The 20,008-nt window shown below is 45.5% G+C and overlaps 1 protein-coding gene and 1 pseudogene across 2 annotated transcripts in view; both read right to left on the bottom strand.

Moving 5' to 3' along the window:
• The window catches only part of SVOP (SV2 related protein), an 83,550-nt gene that overhangs the window by 21,972 nt on the left and 41,570 nt on the right, over positions 1–20,008 (bottom strand). For both annotated transcript variants that reach the window (XM_089894604.1, XM_022551007.3), the window contains 4 exons: positions 12,644–12,707; positions 9,157–9,282; positions 7,168–7,296; positions 4,317–4,390 (listed from right to left, as the gene is read on the bottom strand). In XM_089894604.1, coding sequence (XP_089750730.1) covers positions 4,317–4,390; positions 7,168–7,296; positions 9,157–9,282; positions 12,644–12,707 — 393 coding nt within the window. The remainder of the gene's footprint in view (positions 1–4,316; positions 4,391–7,167; positions 7,297–9,156; positions 9,283–12,643; positions 12,708–20,008) is intronic.
• LOC111162814 (guanine nucleotide-binding protein subunit alpha-12 pseudogene) lies at positions 1,448–4,302 on the bottom strand (annotated as a pseudogene).

Here is a 20,008-nt window from a genome sequence, read left to right as displayed (position 1 = left end):
ATGTTGTCTCCTCATTAAAACCCTGTGATAACAAGGCTGACTCAGAAGCAGTTTTTTCCTCCCTTTCCTTCTGGGTCTGCATCTGCCACAGGATCCCTGTTTATCTGCTGGGTGAAGGCGAGCGAGTCACTCACCAGGGACGCAGGACCGGGAACAGTGTGGCCTGGGGATGGGGCCCAGGGACGGTGACTAAACCACAGGAACATTCTGGTGCCACTGACAGAGGAAGCTTTTTTCTCTTTTAAATGCTAGACAGAGTCCTCAACACGCCAGGCACTCTTGAGTAGAGTAATACACAGCAGGGACCAGTTTGGAATGCAATGTAGTTTTAAACACAGTGAAAGACACCTGGACAGAGTAACCGGTCAAGTTAACTGAGTGCAAGATTGACCAGCTCGCGTCAACGTTCACAGCCTCTGCAGTTTCACTCAGAGGAGATCACGTCCGACAGTTTCCCTGCGATGTGTGTATGTTAGTAGAAGCGAGAGACCTTGATGAGAACCTCGATTCTCGGCCGGCCACCGGAAGGCAGCGCGGAGCCGGGCGGTGTTAACGAAGGCTCTGCTGGCAATGCCGCCAGCTCTTGAAAGCCCCTGAGCGGAAAGGAGCTCTCCGCTTCCTCCAAAGAAGGAAAGGCTCCCTGCAGCGGACTGCAGGTGTCTCTCGGAGACAACTCCTCTGCAAGGCCAGTTGGTTTAAGTCTTTGCTGAGGGGCGGGCGAGGGGCGGGGAGGGTGGGCACAGAAGCAGCAGGCACTGCCCTGTGCAGAGGGGAGGGGGCCATTCACGGCAGCGTCCGTGTGCACACCTTCCACCCCGTGTCCTGTCGTGTCGTGGGGTGATCTGACAGGGCGGGAAGAAAGCGCAGGTTGTGGGCACATTAAGTCAAGTCCACACCGCCAGCTCTCACTCCCACCCTCTCATCTAACAGCCGGGACCAACTGGCACAAAGACTTAAAAGGCAACGCGCTCCCCTGGGGAGGTGGCGGGGACAGCCCGCGATTCACCTCCTTTCACCTCCTACAAACCTCCACCAGGTAATGCTCCTCACGAAGCACTCACGAGTTAGAGAGAAAAGCCATCTGCAAAGACGTCGGGTTTTGTGTTTCTGTCATTAAAGACAGAGCATGCGTGCACACACACACACGCAGTCCTCAATTACATTGTGTCAGAGAAGCAATAGTTTCTGTAAAAAGAAAGAAAGCTGTGTTATTAGGCATTACACATTAATACCAAAGTGATCGCTGGGGTTTTCAGTAGTTTCACTAGTCCCCAGGATTCAGTAGCTAACATCAAAGTGTCACATCCTTTGGCCTAGAGCGCAGCGGCGTGGTGGGCCTCCCAGCATCCCTGAGCCAGGTGTTGAGGGCACGGATTCGGGAAAAACCCGCTCCGGGACACCGAGGAGATCTGGCCTGTGGCCAGCCAGGCTGCTCAAGGACCACAAGAGTGAGGGGCATCCTCTTTCATTGTAACATAATATTCTTTCAGGTTCTCTTGCAGGATGGTGTCCTTCACAGCGTGAAACACGAAGCGGATGTTCTCCGTGTGTATGGCAGTGGTGAGGTGCATTGCTGCGATTCCGTCTCTTCTGATTGAAATACTGGACCAGGTAGCACTGGACATCCTCCAGCCTGTGGGGATTGCCCTTGAAGTCTGGGAAGTGCTTCTTCTTCTTTTTCTTTCTTTTTTTAAATATAAATTTATTTATTTTATTTATTTATATTTGGCTGCATTGCGTCTTCGGTTGCTGTGCGCGGGCTTTCGCTAGTTGCAGCGAGCAGGGGCTACTCTTCGTTGCGGTGCGTGGGCTTCATCATCCCGGTGGCGTCTCTTGTTGCAGAGCACGGGCTCTAGGCGCGGGGGCTTCAGTAGTTGTGGCATGCGGGCTCAGCAGTTGTGGCTCCCGGGCTCTAGAGCGCAGGCTCACGTTGTGGCGCTCAGGCTTAGTTGCTCCACCGCATGTGGGATCTTCCTGGACCAGGGCTCGAACCCGTGTCCCTTGCATTGGCAGACGGATTCTTAACCACTGCGCCACCAGGGAGTGCTTCTTGATGCCGATGGTCTTCTCCACCAGGAGGTCCATCTTGTTGAGAGGCAGGACGATGGAGACGTTGAAGAAGAGCTTGTTGTTAACGATGGTCTCAAAGATGTTCATGGGCTCCACCAGGCGGTTGGTGCACCTGTCCTCCATGAGGACCTGGTCGTACTCACTGGATGAGACCATGAACAGGATCAAGGTGATCCCATCAAAGCACTGGAACCACTTCTGGCGCTGAGACCACTGGCCACCCACATCCACCACCCTGAAAGGGATTTTTTTTATGACAAAGTCATGCTCCATTTTGCCCTTGGTGGCCTTCCTCGCCAGCAGGATGTCCTGCTTGCTAGGGAAAGTAATTCAGCTGGCCAATCCGATCCAAGTTATCCAGGAAGTACTTCATTGATTCACCCAGCTGAAACTCCCTCCTCCGGCTGAAAGCTTCCCTGATGCCAGAATCCCTCCAGAGCGTGGTCAGAGCAGGTACATAACAGCTGAAAGGTGGCAGACTCCACGGGCAGCCCTGCTTTGTTCTCAAAGGCCATAAGGTACATCCCCTGCTTCTCATTTTCAGAATACTGCCAAGGAACACCAAGCCTGTCTCGTGCATCAACCAGAACCCTTGAGCCCTTGAGGATGTTGTTGAAGATGGTGTCGCGGAACTCCAGAAGCGCACTCTGGTCGAACTCGCGGCCGTGGATGATGCGCATCTGCTTGACGAAGGTGGACTTGCCGCTCTCGCGGGGCCCAGCAGCAGGATCCTGACGAGGCGCCGCACGGCGCGCAGCTGCAGCTCTCGGTCCAAGCCCCGCGTAGATGTACCGGTTGCGCCTGCGCTGCCGCGCCTCGCGCTCCGCATCGCCGGCGGCGTCGGCCTCGGGCGGCAGCAGGCAACGGCTGAGGGTCCGCACCGCACCGGACATGGCTGCTGAGGCCATGGACCCTGCGGCGGGCCAGGCGGCAGCCGGCTGCTCCCTCAGGCCGCGTCCGCTGCCACCGTCCCGAGGTCCCTCTGTCTGGCTCTTAAATACAGTGGTTCTGTCCCCTGGCAAACCATCAGTCTAGCTACTTTTTTTTTTTTTTGGCTGCGTTGGGTCTTCGTTGCTGTGCGTGGGCTTTCTCTAGTTGCGGCGAGCGGGAGCTACTCTTCCTTGCGTTGCGCGGGCTTCTCATTGCGGTGGCTTCTCTTGTTGCGGAGCACGGGCTCTAGGCGCGTGGGCTTCAGTAGTTGTGGCACGCGGGCTCAGTAGTTGTGGCTCACGGGCTTCGTTGCTCTGCAGCATGTGGGATCTTCCTGGACCAGGGATTGAACCCGTGTCCCCTGCACTGGCAGGCGATTCGTAACCACTGCGCCCCCAGGGAAGTCGCAATCTAGCTACTTTTTACTGTATGGTCACTTCTCGGTATCCGTGGGGGATGGGTTCCAGCACCCCCTGTGGATACCAAAATCCATGGATGCTCAAGTCCCTCATATAAAATGGCATAGTATTTGCATATAACCTACACAATCCTCCCATATAGTTTAAATCATCTCTAGATTACTTATAATACCTAACACAGTGTAAGTGCTATGTGAATAGTTGCTGGTGCACAGCAAATTCAAGTTTTGCTTTTTAGAACTTCCTGGAATTTTTTTTTTTTTTCCATCTGTGGCTTGGTTGAATCCATGAACACAGAACCCGAGGCTAGGGAGGGCCACTTTTTTATCTTTAAAGGTGAGTTCTGGGGGAGGGATGGACTGCGAGTTTGGGGTTAGTAGATGCAAATTATGACATATAGAATCAATGGACAGCCAGGTCCTACTGTGTAATACAGGGAACTATATTCAATGTCCTGGGATAAACCATAATGGAAAAGAATATGAAAAAGAATGTATATATATGTATAACTGAGTCACTTTGCTGTACAGCAGAAATTAACACAACATTGTAAATCAACTATACTTCAATAAGAATTAATTAATTAATTAAAGCGACTTCTGTCTATGGCCTGCAATTAAAATTTTTCCTTAAAGCAGGTATACAGAGTTTCCCTTTAAAAGACATTTATCTGAGAAAAAGTGAGTCAAATTTTTTAAAACGCTAAGAAAATAATAGTATAGAAAAAAATTTTTAAAAGGCTAAGAAAATAATAATAACAGGATAACACAGAAGTGAGGAAAGTGATGCTCTGTTTTGCAAATGCTGCTCAAGATGGAAGAGTTCTCTGTCCTCCAAGTTAAAACCCAAAACAGGGCGCAGAGGAGGGGGACCCGAGAATCAACAAACAGCTCTTACCATATAAACCACAGCAGCAAGGTTGTCCATCTAAAATGGGGTGTGAAGAGGTCCCTCATTTTGCCTCGGTCTTCCTGTTTCAAGACAAAGAACACCATTTACTCTCCTCCCCTGCGGATGTGTGGGCACAGGTTGGTAGCCTGAGACCAGTGGACACCCGAGGCTGGGAGGGAGGTTTCTGGTGGGCAGGACACTCAGGTTCCGAGAACCCGGTACTCAGATCCACGGCACTCAGCGCCCCCCAGCCCAGAGAGGCCTTCAGCCAGGACTCAGCGATGTCCAGAGGTGGAGACATTCCACACCCCACCCCAACCTGGAATCCTGGAGCTGGGAAGCAGGCCCCTCAGGCTTGGCCCCTCTGAGGGCTCTTGGGCGATCCCATGGACCAGGGAGCAAACAACCAGTCCAAGATGCCTCCCGCCATTTCACACCCTCCCCACCCAAAGCCAGCTCTAGGTCAAGGTGACAGAAATTAATGTGCTGAAAATCAATTCACCAAAAGCCAACTTGCCAAAAGACCAATTAGCTAAATGACTCACTTGCCAATTTTATATAATTTACTAATTTATCAAATCTTTGCTTTACAATGTTCTATTTTAAAACATATATTCTGGCAGGGGAGGAATAAATCGGGAGATTGGGATTGACATATACACACTACTATATATAGAATAGGTAATAGGTAAAGGACCTACTGTATAGCACAGGGAACTCTACTCAATACTCTGTAATGACCTATGTGGGAAAAGAATCTAAAAAAGAGTGGATAGATGTATATGTATAACTGAGTCAGTTTGCTGTACACCTGAAACTAACACAACGTTGTAAATCCATTATACTCCAATAAAAAATTTTTTTAAAAGCATCAACAAGAAAAATAATTTAAAAAATATATTCATAGAATCTATATTCTATGGATTATCTTCTTAGATTTAATTAATGAACATATTATTCTTAGCAGTTTGAGAAGTGCTCACTTATTTAAACATGCTAAAAGCTTTTTTAGAAAAGATTATGGGTTATAGGTGGTTTAATCTACCCATGAATATTGTCTTTGTGAATAAAAATATTTCGTAATATATTCTTGAGTAAAAAGACAATACTCATTAATATGCTTATTGAATATATTTGAGCATGTTTGTATTTATTGACTATATTTTAGAATAGATGCATTCATTAATATACTTAAGAATGAATTCATTAATATAGTTATTGAGGAATATATTATATGTATTAATAAAAACACAGGAAAAATATATTCCTATGTGTTAATATATGTATTAGTATATACATAGGAAAAATCTCTCCCTATTTACTAAATATATTCAAAAAGAATAATCCTTAAAACACGTTTTTGGTAAACTGATACATTGGCAAGAGAAATTGGCTTTTGGAGAATTGGTCTGCTTTCTGGAAAATCCTTCTCTTCTCTTTTTGGTGATGGGGGATTCACCACCTTCTTGGAGCCTTCCTGGACCTGAGAGAACTCTCTCTCTGGGCCTGGCTGCTCCTGGCTGCATCAGCTACGCACCTGCCCCAGTGACCTCCATAAAAAACAAAAACAAAAACAAAAACAGGCCCCGCTGCCGGGCACCCTGGAACACAGAGAGGCCCCTGCAGCAGCAGCTCCTTTCCAAAGAGAAGCCCACAACTGGAGCATCCAGCCTTGCCACTGTCACTTTGCAACACACATTTGAAATCACTGTATGCTTTCTCCACCCAGAGCATCTTCCCACAGGAGGGACGGCGGAGAATGCAGTCCCTCCCCAAAGGCAACTAAATGAGCCTCCTGCACCCCAGACTCTCTGGGATGCCCCCTACCCCAACCCTGTGCTTCCCAAAGCAAATTTGGGGTATGTCTCCTGGTTTCTATGTTGTCAGACCCTGCCTAGCACTTCCTCTCAATCTGGTGAAATTCCATTCAGTTCTTTTTGCCTAATATAGAAACAGTCAGAAAAATGATATTATTTAAAAAAAAATAGGGCTTCCCCAGTGGCGCGGTGGTTAAGAATCCTCCTGCCAATGCAGGAGACATGGGTTCAAGCCCTGGTCTGGGAAGATCCCACATGCCGCGGAGCAACTAAGCCTGTGCGTCACAGCTACTGAGCCCGTGTGCCACAACTACGGAAGCCTGCAGGCCTAGAGCCTGTGCTCCGCAGCAAGAGAAGCCACCGCAATGAGAAGCCCGCACATCACAACGAAGAGTAGCCTCCGCTCGCCACAACTAGAGAAAGCCCGCTGCAGCAACAAAGACCCAATGCAGCCAAAAGTAAATAAATAAATGTATAAATAATAATAATTTCCTTGTAGGGTCTGTTGTTTGCTTAAGGGTATTTGTGATGTTTCTCTAAGCCACATGCTTGATTCTTGAGGGCAGGGACTGCAGCCTTTAATCTGGCTCCCTTCTCCCCACTTGCACCTGCAGTAAGTGCTCATCAATTTGTAGTGTGGTGGATTCCCTGATAGTGTTGCCTGGGGAGTGATGCACCACGCATTAAGGATGTCTACACAGGGGCAGTTTGGTGTCTTGGATCTAAGTCTGTTGTGGCACTTCCTAATGTGATTTTACTGTCAAGCCTTTGCCAATCAATCACATTTGCTAATCAGACTTCATGGGTGCTGAAAGATGAAACTGAAGCAGGAGTAGTTACGGGACCCATTATGGGACATTATATTACATTTAGCTAATCACTTCTCCAGGTGGTACTTTTAGGACTTGGCAGTGAAAGTACACAGACTGAAGTTGCCAAATTCCCTTTGCAGATCCTGCCCACTGCACCCCTCACCCACTCACATACACATGCTCCCAGCACGTGCAGCAACATGCACAGTCAGTCCGCCAGGCACTGACCTGTCTGGAGATGATGAGTTTCCCCAGAGGCATGGGGGCTCCGTTTTCTGTGGCTATCCTCTTTAAGGTGGCGATGGCCTTTTCCTGGTTTCCGGACAGCACATCATACCTTGCGCTCTCTGGCAGCCACTATGAGGACAGGAGACCAAGACGTGGCCAGTTAGGGCAGAACAGAATGCTCGGTCACAGCCATACACTCTCATGTGTGTGTGGAGTCCTTAAGGCCGGAGGCTCTGGGGCCAGAAGCCTGGCTTCAAATCCTGGCACTGCCATTGATTATAATGGCTCTGTGACCTTGAGCAATAACTTGACCTCTCTGTGCCTCCATTTCCTCATCCATAAAATGGGGATAATTATAGATCCTCCCTCTTAGGGTTGTTGAGAGGATTCAATGGGATAATCCAAACAAAGTGCTTAGCACAGTGCCCGGAATGGGTTAATGTATCTGTTTGTGTTGCCGTTGCTGTTACTGTAATTTGGTGCTGCTGAGTTGCAGGTGACAGCTGAACTAAATTAAGACTGCCACCAAAAAAGAAAAACAGTCCACCACTCTCACCATCGTCATCATCATCCCTATCTCTCAAGAAACTGCACCTCACCTGTGTTTAGCATCGTCTTGCAAACTCAGTCTAAGAGACAGAAAGAAATCAGAAGGACCTTTAGGCCTACTAGAGTCCCAACCCCAAGTGACTAGATAGAGATCTCGCCATAAAACAAAGCAACAGCAATCTGTGAAATGAGAGAGTGTGAGACTTGGAATCAGAAGATTTGGTTCAAATGAGTTCTGTTGTTTATTTGCTGTGTGTCTTTTGACAAGTCAATCAACCTTTCTGGGCCTCAGTTTCCTCATCAGTAAAATGAGAATATAGCAGAGATTGCTAGCATCCAGTAAAATTCATGCTTCCCTTTCCATAGCATAGAGTTGTCCTTGGATATGGCTGCCCAGCCAGAAACCACATTTCCCAGCACCTCTTGCATCTAGGCATGGCCACGTGACATGCTTTCACCAATGGCACGAGAGCAGAATATTCCTGGCCAAGTTATTTAAGTATACATCTCTACCTGCCCTTCTTCAGTCTACATGTAGAAGATTCCAAAGCCCTAGACAGTGGCAGAGCTACAAACTGGAAGGAACTCTGGGCCCAGAATCACACCTGTCAAATGGAAGCACCCATTCTGGACTGTTCTGTGAATGAGAAATAAACTCCTATTGTGTTAAGTTACTGAATGTGTCGGCTTTATTTGTTACAGCAGCTGGTACCATCCTAACTAATATAGGGGTTCATCATAGTCCTACCTCCTGTGGTTATTGGGAGGAATAAATATGATAATGCATATAAAGAGCCTGGCACAGGGCCTGCTACACTGTTATGCTAAGTAATTATTAATACCTATTGTCATTACCAGTAATTCTTATGTTATTTATCATAGATGAGACCTACCTCCCTACAGGCTTATTTTGGGGCCCACTGGCTGTAAAGCATTTCACGGATGTGGTCTTCACATGAAATGATAAACGTGCGGTCTGATCTCGCTGTGTGTGGGGGGGAGTTTATGCAGAGGTGAGACGGTGGGATCATTTGAGCCCTTGGACCCAGCCATGCCTGAAGCCAGATATTTAATATTCTATCATATGTCTCTTTCACTCAAGCCAGTTTGAACTGGGTTTTGTCACTTGCAACTTAAGAATCGCAACTATTCCAAATACACTCACCTTAAGTGTAGCTCTTGTAGTGCAGGGAGAGGGAGCAAGGTATCCCCCATCCCCTTGATATCTCCCTCAAGAATATCCCAGCAGTGTCTGCCTGGAGGAAACCCAACACCCCATACTGGGCCCACCCCAGGCCCTGTACCTTTGTCTCATTTCCTGATTCAAAGAAATAATCTTAAAAGTGGCTTTGGTACCCTCCTCCACACCCTCCCCACCAAAATATAATGAATGGCAGGAGACCAAGTAACAAAGGCTGAGATGTCTTAAAGGATACCTACAAAACACAGAACAGCAAAGAGGAGGAGTGGGACAGCCGAGAGGATGAGCAGCCAACGCCAGCCCAGGCTGGGCATCACAAACACAGCCAGGACAACCTCGAACACTGTCCCGATGGCCCAGAACACCTGGCATGGGAGAATGGGGGTCAGTAATGGGGCAGCATTGGTCAACACAGTGAGCAATTTCAGGATCATTGTAGACAACGTTATCCATGTTGGTAAGGGGGTCCTTGGGGGTCAGGAAAGTCAGAATGGCCATCACTTTTCCTGTGGTTCATATGGTTGGGCCAGGGCCTCCATGTTGTCTATCTCCTGAGGGTACCATCCACACTGTATGATATTTGCATGGTGCCCACTGGAGTGTGCAATGTGGCAGCTCTGGTTAAGGAGATCAATATGATCAATATTGTGTGAGGCCAGTAGAGTAGTGGACACATTGGTTTTTGTCTACTCACATCCATCTCCCTTGCCCAATAGTGCCCCGGTATCCTTTATCAGAATTGTCTCTCCCCTGTGGGGCTGAATATCTTCTGTCTGTTTCTCTGAATCACATTCCATCCTTTTCCACGTTGCTCTTTGTATGGACTGCATTCACAGTCCCCCTGTCCTCTGGTTTCACATTGGGTGCAGCCAATGGGGAGCCACACAGGAGATGGGGAGGAAAGAGGGAATCGGGTGCTTATTCCTCTGGCTCCTTCTCTGCAGGGTGGTCATGCGCTGGCTGCATCCCTTAGCTGAAGGTCACAGCTCCTTTCCAAGAGCCTTTGCCATACAACTCTCTCTCTCTCTCTCTCTCTCTCTCTCTCTCTCTGGGCTGCTAATTACTCTCTCCCTTTGCCCCTTCAGGGACCTTATAAATAGTCCCTTTATGAAACCCTCTTCAGCCAAAGCAATCTTGAGGGAAAAAAATGGAGCTGGAGGAATCAGACTCCCTGACTTCAGACTATACTACAAAGCTACAGTCATCAAGACAATACGGTACCGGCACAAAAACAGAAATATAGATCAACGGAACAGTATAGAAAAACCTGAGATAAAGCCACGCACCTATGGTTAACTAATCTCTGACAAAGGAGGCAAGGATATACAATGGAGAAAAGACAGTCTCTTCAGTAAGTGGTGCTGGGAAAACTGGACAGCTACATGTAAAAGAATGAAATTAGAACACTCCCTAACACCATACACACAAGTAAACTCAAAATGGATTAAACACCTAAATGTAAGACTGGACACTGTAAAACTCTTAGAGGAAAACATAGGAAGAACACTCTGACATAAATCACAGAAATATCTTTTTTGACCCACCTCCTAGAATAATGGAAATACAAACAAAAATAAACAAACGGGACCTCATGAAACTTAAAAGCTTTTGCTTTTAAGCAAACTATAAACTGCAAAGGAAACTATAAACAAGACGAAAAGACAACCCTCAGAATGGGAGAAAATATTTGCAAACAAATCAACGGACAAAGGATTAATCTCCAAAATATATAAACAGCTCATGCACCTCAATATTATAAAAACAACCAACCCAGTCAAAAAATGGGCAGAAGACCTAAATAGACATTTCTCCAAAGAAGATATACAGATGGCCAAGAAGCACATGAAAAGCTGCTCAACATCACTAATTATTAGAGAAATGCAAATCAAAACTACAATGAGGTATCACCTCACACTGGTTAGAATGGGCATCATCAGAAAATGTACAAACAACAAATGCTGGAGAGGGTGTGGAGAAAAGGGAACCCTCTTGCACTGTTGGTGGGAATGTAAATTGATACAGCCACTATGGAGAACAGTATGGAGGTTCCTTAAAAAACTACAAATAGAATTACCATATGACCCAGCAATCCCACTGCTGGGCATATACCCAGAAAAAACCATAATTCAAAAAGACACATGCACCCCAATGTTCATTGCAGCACTATTTACAATAGCCAGGTCATGGAAGCAACCAAAATGCCCATCGACAGACGAATGGATAAAGAAGATGTGTCACATATATACAATGGAATATTACTCAGCCATAAAAAGGAATAAAATTGGGTCATTTGTAGAGACGTGGATGGACCTAGAGACTGTCACACAGAGTGAAGTAAGTCAGAAAGAGAAAAACAAATATCATATATTAACGCATACATGTGAAATCTAGAAAAATGCTACAGATGAACCGTTTGCAAGGCAGAAATAGAGACACAGATATAGAGAACAAACGTACGGACACCAAGGGGGGAAATCGGAGGTGGTGGTGGGGGGATGAATTGGGAGATTGGGATTGACATATATACACTAATATGTATAAAATAGATAACTAATAAGAACCTGCTGTATAAAAAATAAAATTAAATTTAAAAAAAAAGAAAAGAAAAGAAACCCTCTTCAAATTATCCTAATGTGAGTATTTTGTTTCCTGCTGCAACTTTGAGTCTACAACCATTGTCCATTCCAAAACATCGGCCTTCATCTTCTCCATCTGGGAGCCCCCAAGAGCCTTCCTAAATCCCCTTTTGCTTAAAGTAACCACAGTCCATTTCAATTGCTGACAACCAGAGGGACAGTCAAAATGGCTAACAATTTATAAACTGACCAATCAGAGTGCACACCATACAGTATTGGCCAATCAGAATGAACCCTGGTCACACACCTCCCCCAACCCTCACGAGACTTTAGTTGCTGCATCATGGGGAGCTCTAGGGAATCCTTAGAAAGGACAGGCTGTCAGGCAATGAGGGCCAGTCAGGGTTCAGGATCATCTGGCAGATGCATTTCAATATTAAACTGGTTCATCCATACCAGTGTGGACCAGCTGACTACCACCCTGATTGGTCAGGGGTAGACACAGTCAGGATGGTTAAGTTGGGCTGTGGATCAGTGTGATCAATATTGTCATGTAATCATGGTGATTAGGGACAGTCGTGACTGTGGACCTAAGTGTCCAGCAGGGACAAATAATACTGCCACTGCATGGAGGAGGGCTGTTGGGCAGCTATGTATTTGCCCTGAGATCTTCCAGATCATGGTTGGAAAATGGGTCACAGGACCCTGGCAGAGGGAGGGCTTGAGAGGGACTGGATGGTCCAAGAGAGTTTTAAGGCAGCCTACTGGCCACAGACGTGGCCATGAATATCGATCTCACACAAGACACGAGTCAATCTGGTGGGGGGGGCAGGAGTTTGGTCCACTCAAGCTACAATGTTCAGCACCAACTTTCAGATAAAAGTCATTTCTAGTTCAGGAAGGACATACTACCTGCCTGCTACCATTTTTTTTCAGGGGTGGTAGATTGAATTTCTGGTCAATGGAAGAATTTATCCATATTGCAAAACAACCATGTTGAAGTCAACATAAATGATCCATTTAAATCCTTGCATAATGGATCTGTTATATTTTTCTTAAACTCCTTTTCCTTGTCCTATGGCTCAAGAAACCTGGGAATCTCCTGCTCAGACACTGAGTAATATCCAGAATCCCAGACCATCCTCCTTACCTCAATCAGCAAAATACACTTAGCTCTGGCTTTCATGGGAAGGAACTCAGCATACAGCGTCACCCTGGGAATGCAAAAGACAGAAAGGGCGTTAAGGTCGGGACTGAGTGGGAAGATCGCTATGGTTTTCTGAATTTCTCGGCCAACTTTCCTCCAAGGGTGGTCTGTGGACCACTTACATCAGGATTTCTGGGGATGATGGCTAAATATGCATATCCCCAGGGTCCATACCAGACCTTTAGAAACAGACTCTCGGGGTGGGGTCCTGGCATCAGCATTTTTAACCAACTTCCCCCCGCCACCCCATATGATTCTCAAATTTAGTACCTACTATCATTGAGCATTCCCCAAAACCCAATAAATGTAGGTGAAAAGAGAGTGGTGGGATGATGGGCAACTTCAATCTAGAACCGTTCCTTAGATTTTCCCTATCACTCAAGTCCTGAATAGTCTTGGAGTAGAGGCCTTTCGTACGGCAGGATGCCCCTCATCCTGGGTCCATCTGATGTCTCCCTGTGACTAGACTCAGCCCATGTCTTCTTGGCAAGAACCTCACAGAAATGATGCTGAACTCTTCCCAGTGCCTCACACTGGGGACATGACGTCAAGTAGTCCCATCATTGGTGATATTAACTTTCATCACCAGGTCAAGTTTTCTGATAGATATTTCCATCCTAAAGTTATCAATTTTCCATTTGTGATTAAGAAGTACTTTAAGGGGGAACATTCAGAGATTATGTCAGTATCCTGCTCCCCACAGAGCCTCTACTCGCCAGCTTTAGCATTCCATCTTTTGACTATTTCTGCCTGAATCAACCACCACTATGATGACAAACTGTATTTCCATAACTCCTTCTACATTTATTGGTTGACATTCTTCTGTAAGGAAGAGCTTTCTTTTCTCCTGTCTCATCTATCTATCCATCCATTATCTATCTACCTACCCACCTATCCATTCATTTCATCAGTATGGACTTGCGGATTCCTGTTTTATTTAATGGGTTGTAATCCATTACTGCCTTTATTATTTTGATGCTCAGCCTGTCCCAGATCTGGTCAGTGGAAGCCCTTTCAAGATGATTCCTATGTCTTTTTGACATGTCTCCATCATTCCTTGAGCTCTTTCTTACTTTCTTGTACAAAAAGATGTCCAGGCTCATCTAGTACTTTCTTTGCCCCAACCATGGGGTCAGTCATTTTTCTAAGAAGTCCTGGTTCCTTTTGGCAGAAGATGGTGTTTAGAAACCAAGATCTGAGTGTTCAGTGTGCTCATTGCTATGGGGGTTCCCATTGCTTCTAGGCCCTCCCAGTGGACACAGCTAAGAGATCTATCATCCATCTATCTATCTATCTATCTATCTATCATCTATTCATCCATCCTTTCTCTGGGTGTCTCTGTCTATTTCTCGCTCTCTCTCTCTTCCCACATGCACACCATACATCTATATCTATTTCAATATCTGTGTATATGTATTTTTAAAAACAATGAGTTCATACTGATACTTTCAGTACCAGTCCAACACTTTAGGATTCTTTCTAACCTTTAAATTTCCATTTTTGTAATTTTCTTTTCCAACATTGAGAATTCTGTGTCTCATTATCCTCAAAATATTTCCCATCTGCTCAATCAATTCACTTGTTTACTCAATGTAACCAATGTCGCAACCAGATTGGCTGCCTTCTCCATCTACCTCCATATCCTCCTCCCCTCCCTTTCACTTGCTCAGCTAATGGGCATGCTGGGAAGAAAAGGAAACTTCTAAACTACTCCCCATGCTCCCCTCCATTGTGCTAGGAAGATAAGCCCTTCTCTTTCCCCTCATCTCCCACCTAAGCCAGACAACCAAGCTACTAGATGACCTCGTGTTACTTACTCTCCTGACTCCTCATAAGGGAGGAGGGGTAGAGGGAGGCTTATTTCCATTAACCCTTTTGAGGCAGATGGTGTATCTAGATCTCCTGGGATCCCTTTACTAGATCATGGGGCCCATCTATCTGATGCTGCTCCTAACAGCTCATACCTGCAACCCTCTCTTAGGATTGCTTTTGAGTAATTGGAGTGGCCTCACTGCAGAGATATCTGGGAGTTATGCCCTTTCTCTCCAGGGCAGGCTGAAGACTAGTGTTGGGTACAAAAGGCTCATTCCCTGCCTCAAGATGGGACAGACCCTATGAGACAATGAATACTCCAGCTCCCTATGGGATCAAGCTGAGTCTAGATGTCACCTGAAACCACATCCTTGCTTAATTTCTTCCCTTCACCTTTCTTGCCTCTTTCACTCTTTTACAGGATCCTCCTGAGAGCATTCCCTGAATAAATTACCTGTACAAAAATCTCTGCCTCAGTCTGTCTGCTTCTATGAAACCCAACCCATGACACCTTTCCCTGCAAAGCATCTATCTTTTTAATTGTTGGCCTCAGCAATACCATTAAGATCTAGAAATAGTTCTATCACTGGTAAAAGTCTTTCTTAGGGTTATGATAAAAGATGCCTCTGTCCAGAGGAGGAAGAATTCTCAGGAGCCTCAGAGGGATAGCTAGGGCTTTAGTAGTTCAGATATACTCTATGTAGAGAAAAGCATGGAGAAAAAGTCAATGTCATTTAGTCTTACTTCGCAGTGCGTTTTAGTAAATCCTCTCTCTCTGTTTTGGTGTTCTGTCCCTCTCTTTCTCTCTCTCCTTTCTTCATCTCTCTCTTTCTCTCTGTTTGAACCCCTATCTGAGATCATATTCAAGAATTTTGAACCCTATTTTTATTGACTTTATAAATAGTATTTCCATGCCATTTTAAATCCTCTTACACATATATTCTATCATATTCATGAACCATATTTTCCTTAATAATAGCTACCTTTTATTGAGGATCTACTATGTGCCCAAACATTCTTCTAGATATTTTACATGAATTATCTCACTCAATAAATGCTGCAAGTCAATGGGGTAGGTAATTATAATTCCCATTGTGTGTGTCTATCTTTAATCCCTATTTCCATCTTTATATCTGGGCCAGATAAGTTGTTATTTGACCAGGATCACGTAGCTAGTAAGTTGGTCAGTAGAAGAGCCAAAATTTTAACCTAGGTCTGTCTATATTATGCAGCCCATCACTCGCTTCCCTATTTAGGTGGTTTCACAATTATAAACAACACTTCAATAAGCATCCTTCATCTTAAATCTTTGCTTGCATGTGGTTTCCTTAGGGTATATTCCTGTAAAAGAATTTGAGTCAAAGGGTACACATTTTAAGGCTTTTGATATCATCAAAGGGCTTCCTAAAAAGTTGTTCCAATGTATAGTCCTACGAGTGCCTCTCTCAACAAAAACCATGAGGAATTTCATTCACTCAGCTCTGGGAATGGAGACCAGTTGCAGTGGTTGTAAAAGATTACAGTGATTACCCTGAATGACTCGGAAATTTTATTCTCTTCTCCAAACGGTGTGCTTATCGTATTTTAAAAACATCAATACTGATAATAAAATAGGAAGCATGTTTACATTTTCCCCACCAAATTAAAATCAAATTACTAACCATGAAAAAAATGTGCAGTGGCGTATTCTAAGGGCAAAGCTAATCCTGTCCTTAGATGTCAAGGATCTGTTTTATAATGAACTTACAACATGCAGTCTTCTTTTCTTTTTTAGGCACAGAATTAGTACATGAATGCATTCTCATTGTAAATAATTTAGCAATATGCAAGAAGACAGAGTGTAGGATGAATTCTCCTCTTCCTCCTTACCCCTGCTTCCATTCCCCTTCCCCAAAGCCATGACTAATAGCAGTTTGCTTTGCAACCTTCCAGCCCCTTTTCTATGTAAATGAATATATAAATCTAAAACTGAACAGACATTTTTCCAAAGAAGACGTAACAGATGGCAACAGGTGCATGAAAAGATGTTCAGCATCACAAATCATCAGGGAAATGCAAATCAAAACCACAGTGAGCTATCACCTCACACCTGTCAGAATGGCCATCATCAAAAAGACAAGGAATAAGCGTTGGCAAGGATGTGGGAAAAGAGAACCCTCGTGCACTGTTGGTAGGAATGTAAATTGGTGCAGCCACTACGGAAAACAGTATGGAGATGCCTCAAAAAATTAAAAATAGAACCACCATATGCCAGCAATTCCACTCCTGGGTATTCATCTGAAGAAAATAAAAACACTAATTCAAAAAGACATGTACACCCCTATGTTCATTGCAGCATTATTTACAGTAGCCAAGATGTGGAAGCAACCTAAGTGTCCATCAACAGATAAACGGATAAAGAAGATGTGGCATTTATATCTATCTATCTATATATATATACACAATAGAATATCAACCACAAAAAAGAATGAAATCTTGCCATTTGCGACAACATGGATGAACCTAGAGGGTGTTATGCTAAGAGAAATAAGTCAGACAGAGAAAGACAAATGCTGTATGATTCCACTCACATGTGGAATCTAAACACCAAAACAAATGAACAAACATAACAAGACAGAAACAGAGTCACAGATACAGTACAGAGAATAGACAGGTGGTTCCTGGGGCCGTGGGGAGGGGAGGCGAGCAGAGAATTAGGTGAAGGACGTGAAGAGGCACAAACTCCAGCTGCAAAATGAATGGGTCACAGGTATGAAATGTACAGTACGGGGAATATATGCTGGAATTAATTATATAATAATAACAGTAATAATAAATTTAAACAACATAGTATCTTTCTCTTTTTTTCCCTTCCCTTCCCCTCTCTCCCTCCCTCCCCCTTCCCTCCTTCCCCCCTCTCCCTCCCTCCCTCCCCTCCTCCTCCCTCCCTCCCCTCCCCCTCCTCCCCCTCCCTCCCCCCTCCCCCTTCTCTCCCTCCCCCCTCCCCCTCCCTCCCTCCCTCCCCCTTCCCTCCCCCTCCCTCCCTCCCTCTCTCCCTCCCTCTCTCCCTCTCTCCCTCCCTCTTCTCTCCCTCCCCCCTCCCCCTCCCTCCCTCCCTCCCTCCTTCCCTCCCCCTCCCTCCCTCCCTCTCTCCCTCCCTCTCTCCCTCTCTCCCTCCCTCTCTCCCTCCCCCTCCCTCCCTCCCTCCCCTCCCCCTCCCTCCCTCTCTCCCCTCCCCTCCCCCTCCCTCCCTCCCTCCCTCCCTCCCTTCCTTCCTTCCCTTCTGCTCACACATGCATTATACTGCCAGTGCTCCACCCATACAAATGCCCCGATTCTCACCACCTCTGGCTATGCCAGTCCACCTTCCCATTGCCAGCACTCGCACCTCTTCCCTGAGCACTTTCTCTGGTCATTAAAGCTTGCTTTGCCAACCCATGTGGCAGACCAGAAGTGCCAAGGAATTTAAACTTCCCAGGAGCAGCTCTTAACAAATGACAGTTGCCTCGTCCCTCGAATGGGACAATTTGGAGAATGTGTTGCAGTGTCTCCCACAGGAAACTCTTTGCTTTTGAATTTCTGTGTCAGGATTTGCTCCTGATAAGACAGTCTGGAAATCTTTCCATAGTAATCTATGTAGAACTACCAGATTATTTTTTAATAGCCGTGACCCTATTAATTAATACTTAGATCGTTTTCAACTTCTTGTTTTTGCAACCTATGCCACAAGGAACATCTTTTCCTGTAATTGTTGTGCCCCACGTTTGGCCATTATTTATAGCAGTTCATGATGGGAAAGAGTCACTTGAGCTTCACCCAAAGTATGGGGATTATTACAATCATATTGAAGAGCTGAAGAATAAGCAATGAAATTAGCAACGCCAAGAAGCAGCTGAAACGGGCACAAACAACTCCCCACTGCAAATAATCGCATTTACAGCACTTGGCAGTTAGAGATTTGCCATTTGGATCACACGCCTGGGAAGGATATGACCTGTGATCTCCATCTGGCATTTCTCCTTGGTCTTTGGGGGATAGAGCAGCGCCAAGGACAGATTTGTGAACCAGCTTATTCTAGACACCAATCTGAAGCAACTTCTGAGACAGGTCTCAAGGCAGAACAGGTGGGCAGCTACCTGGGGTATTCATCTTTAAGAGCGGCTAAAACACTCACTGGTAGGATGCCAGGTAGGGCAGGCTTCCATCTCAAAGGTAAATCGCGTTTCTGCTGAAATACACAGCACCCTCTACTGGAAATAATAAACCATCTGCCCTGGTGCCAACCTGTGTCTTGTATATTTTTTGTGAGGCAGTATGTACAATTACAGGTGATTATTATTTTTCGGTGCCTATTTGCATTTTCTAAAACAAAAATGTACTGTTTATAATGATAAAGTTACATTTAACTCTTTTGCTTGGATTAAAGTCTCTTCCTTCTTGTGGGAATGTAAATTGGTACAGCCACTATGGAGAACAGCATGGAGATTCCTTAACAAACTAAAAATAGAGGTACCCTATGATCCTTCAATCACGCTCCTGGGCATATACCCAGAGAAAACCATAATCCAAAAAGATACATGCACCCCAGTGTTCATTGCAGCTCTATTTACAATAGCCAAGACATGGAAGCAACCTAAATGTCCACTGACAGAGGAATGGATAAAGAAGATGTGATATATTTATACAATAGAATATTACTCAGTCATAAAAAAGAATGAAACAATGCTATCTACAGCAGCATAGATGGACCTAGAGATTACCATACTAAGTGAAATGAGTCAGACAAAGAAAGACAAATATCACACGATATCGCTTATATGTGGCATTTTAAAAAAAGGTGCAGGGCTTCCCTGGTGGCGCAGCGGTTGAGAGTCCGCCTGCCGACGCAGGGGACACGGGTTCGTGCCCCGATCCTGGAGGATCCCACATGCCGCGGAGCGGCTGGGCCCGTGAGCCATGGCCGCTGAGCCTGCGCGTCCAGAGCCTGTGCTCCGCAACGGGAGAGGCCACAACAGTGAGAGGCCCACATACCGCAAAAAAAAAACACAAAGAAAAAGGTGCAAATGAACTTATATACGAAACAAAAACAGACTCAGAGACATAGAAAAAAAACTTATGGTCACCAAAGGGGAAGGCAGGTGAGAGGCTTGTGGAGCAGAGGTGAGTCAGCTGTGGCGATAGTAGCCTAGCCAGTCCCCATCCAACTCACCAGCAGACAAAAGACACAAGAGTAAAAGCCCTGCAGAGACCAGAACAAGCAAATGGCCAAACTGCAGTATCATGAGTTAAATAAATTGTTACCATTTTAAGCCATAAGTGTTGGGGTGGTTTGTTACAAAGCAACAAAAGGTAACTCTACATTCCACTTAAAAACCATCTGACCTTAAGCAAATCCCTCAGGATCGCTGAGCCTTAGTTTTCTCAGCTGTAAAATGGGGATAGTAGGGTTGTCCAATGGACAAGAAGAGGTAGTGTGAAGAGAGAGCTTAGCATGGGCCCCGCACCTGGCAAGCACTC

This window comes from Delphinapterus leucas, chromosome 14, assembly GCF_059928025.1.
Source record: "Delphinapterus leucas isolate spDelLeu-1000000601 "Yukka" chromosome 14, BTC_Dleu_Yukka2, whole genome shotgun sequence".
Lineage (NCBI taxonomy): Eukaryota > Metazoa > Chordata > Mammalia > Artiodactyla > Monodontidae > Delphinapterus > Delphinapterus leucas.
This window is presented reverse-complemented; position numbering and strand designations above follow the sequence as displayed.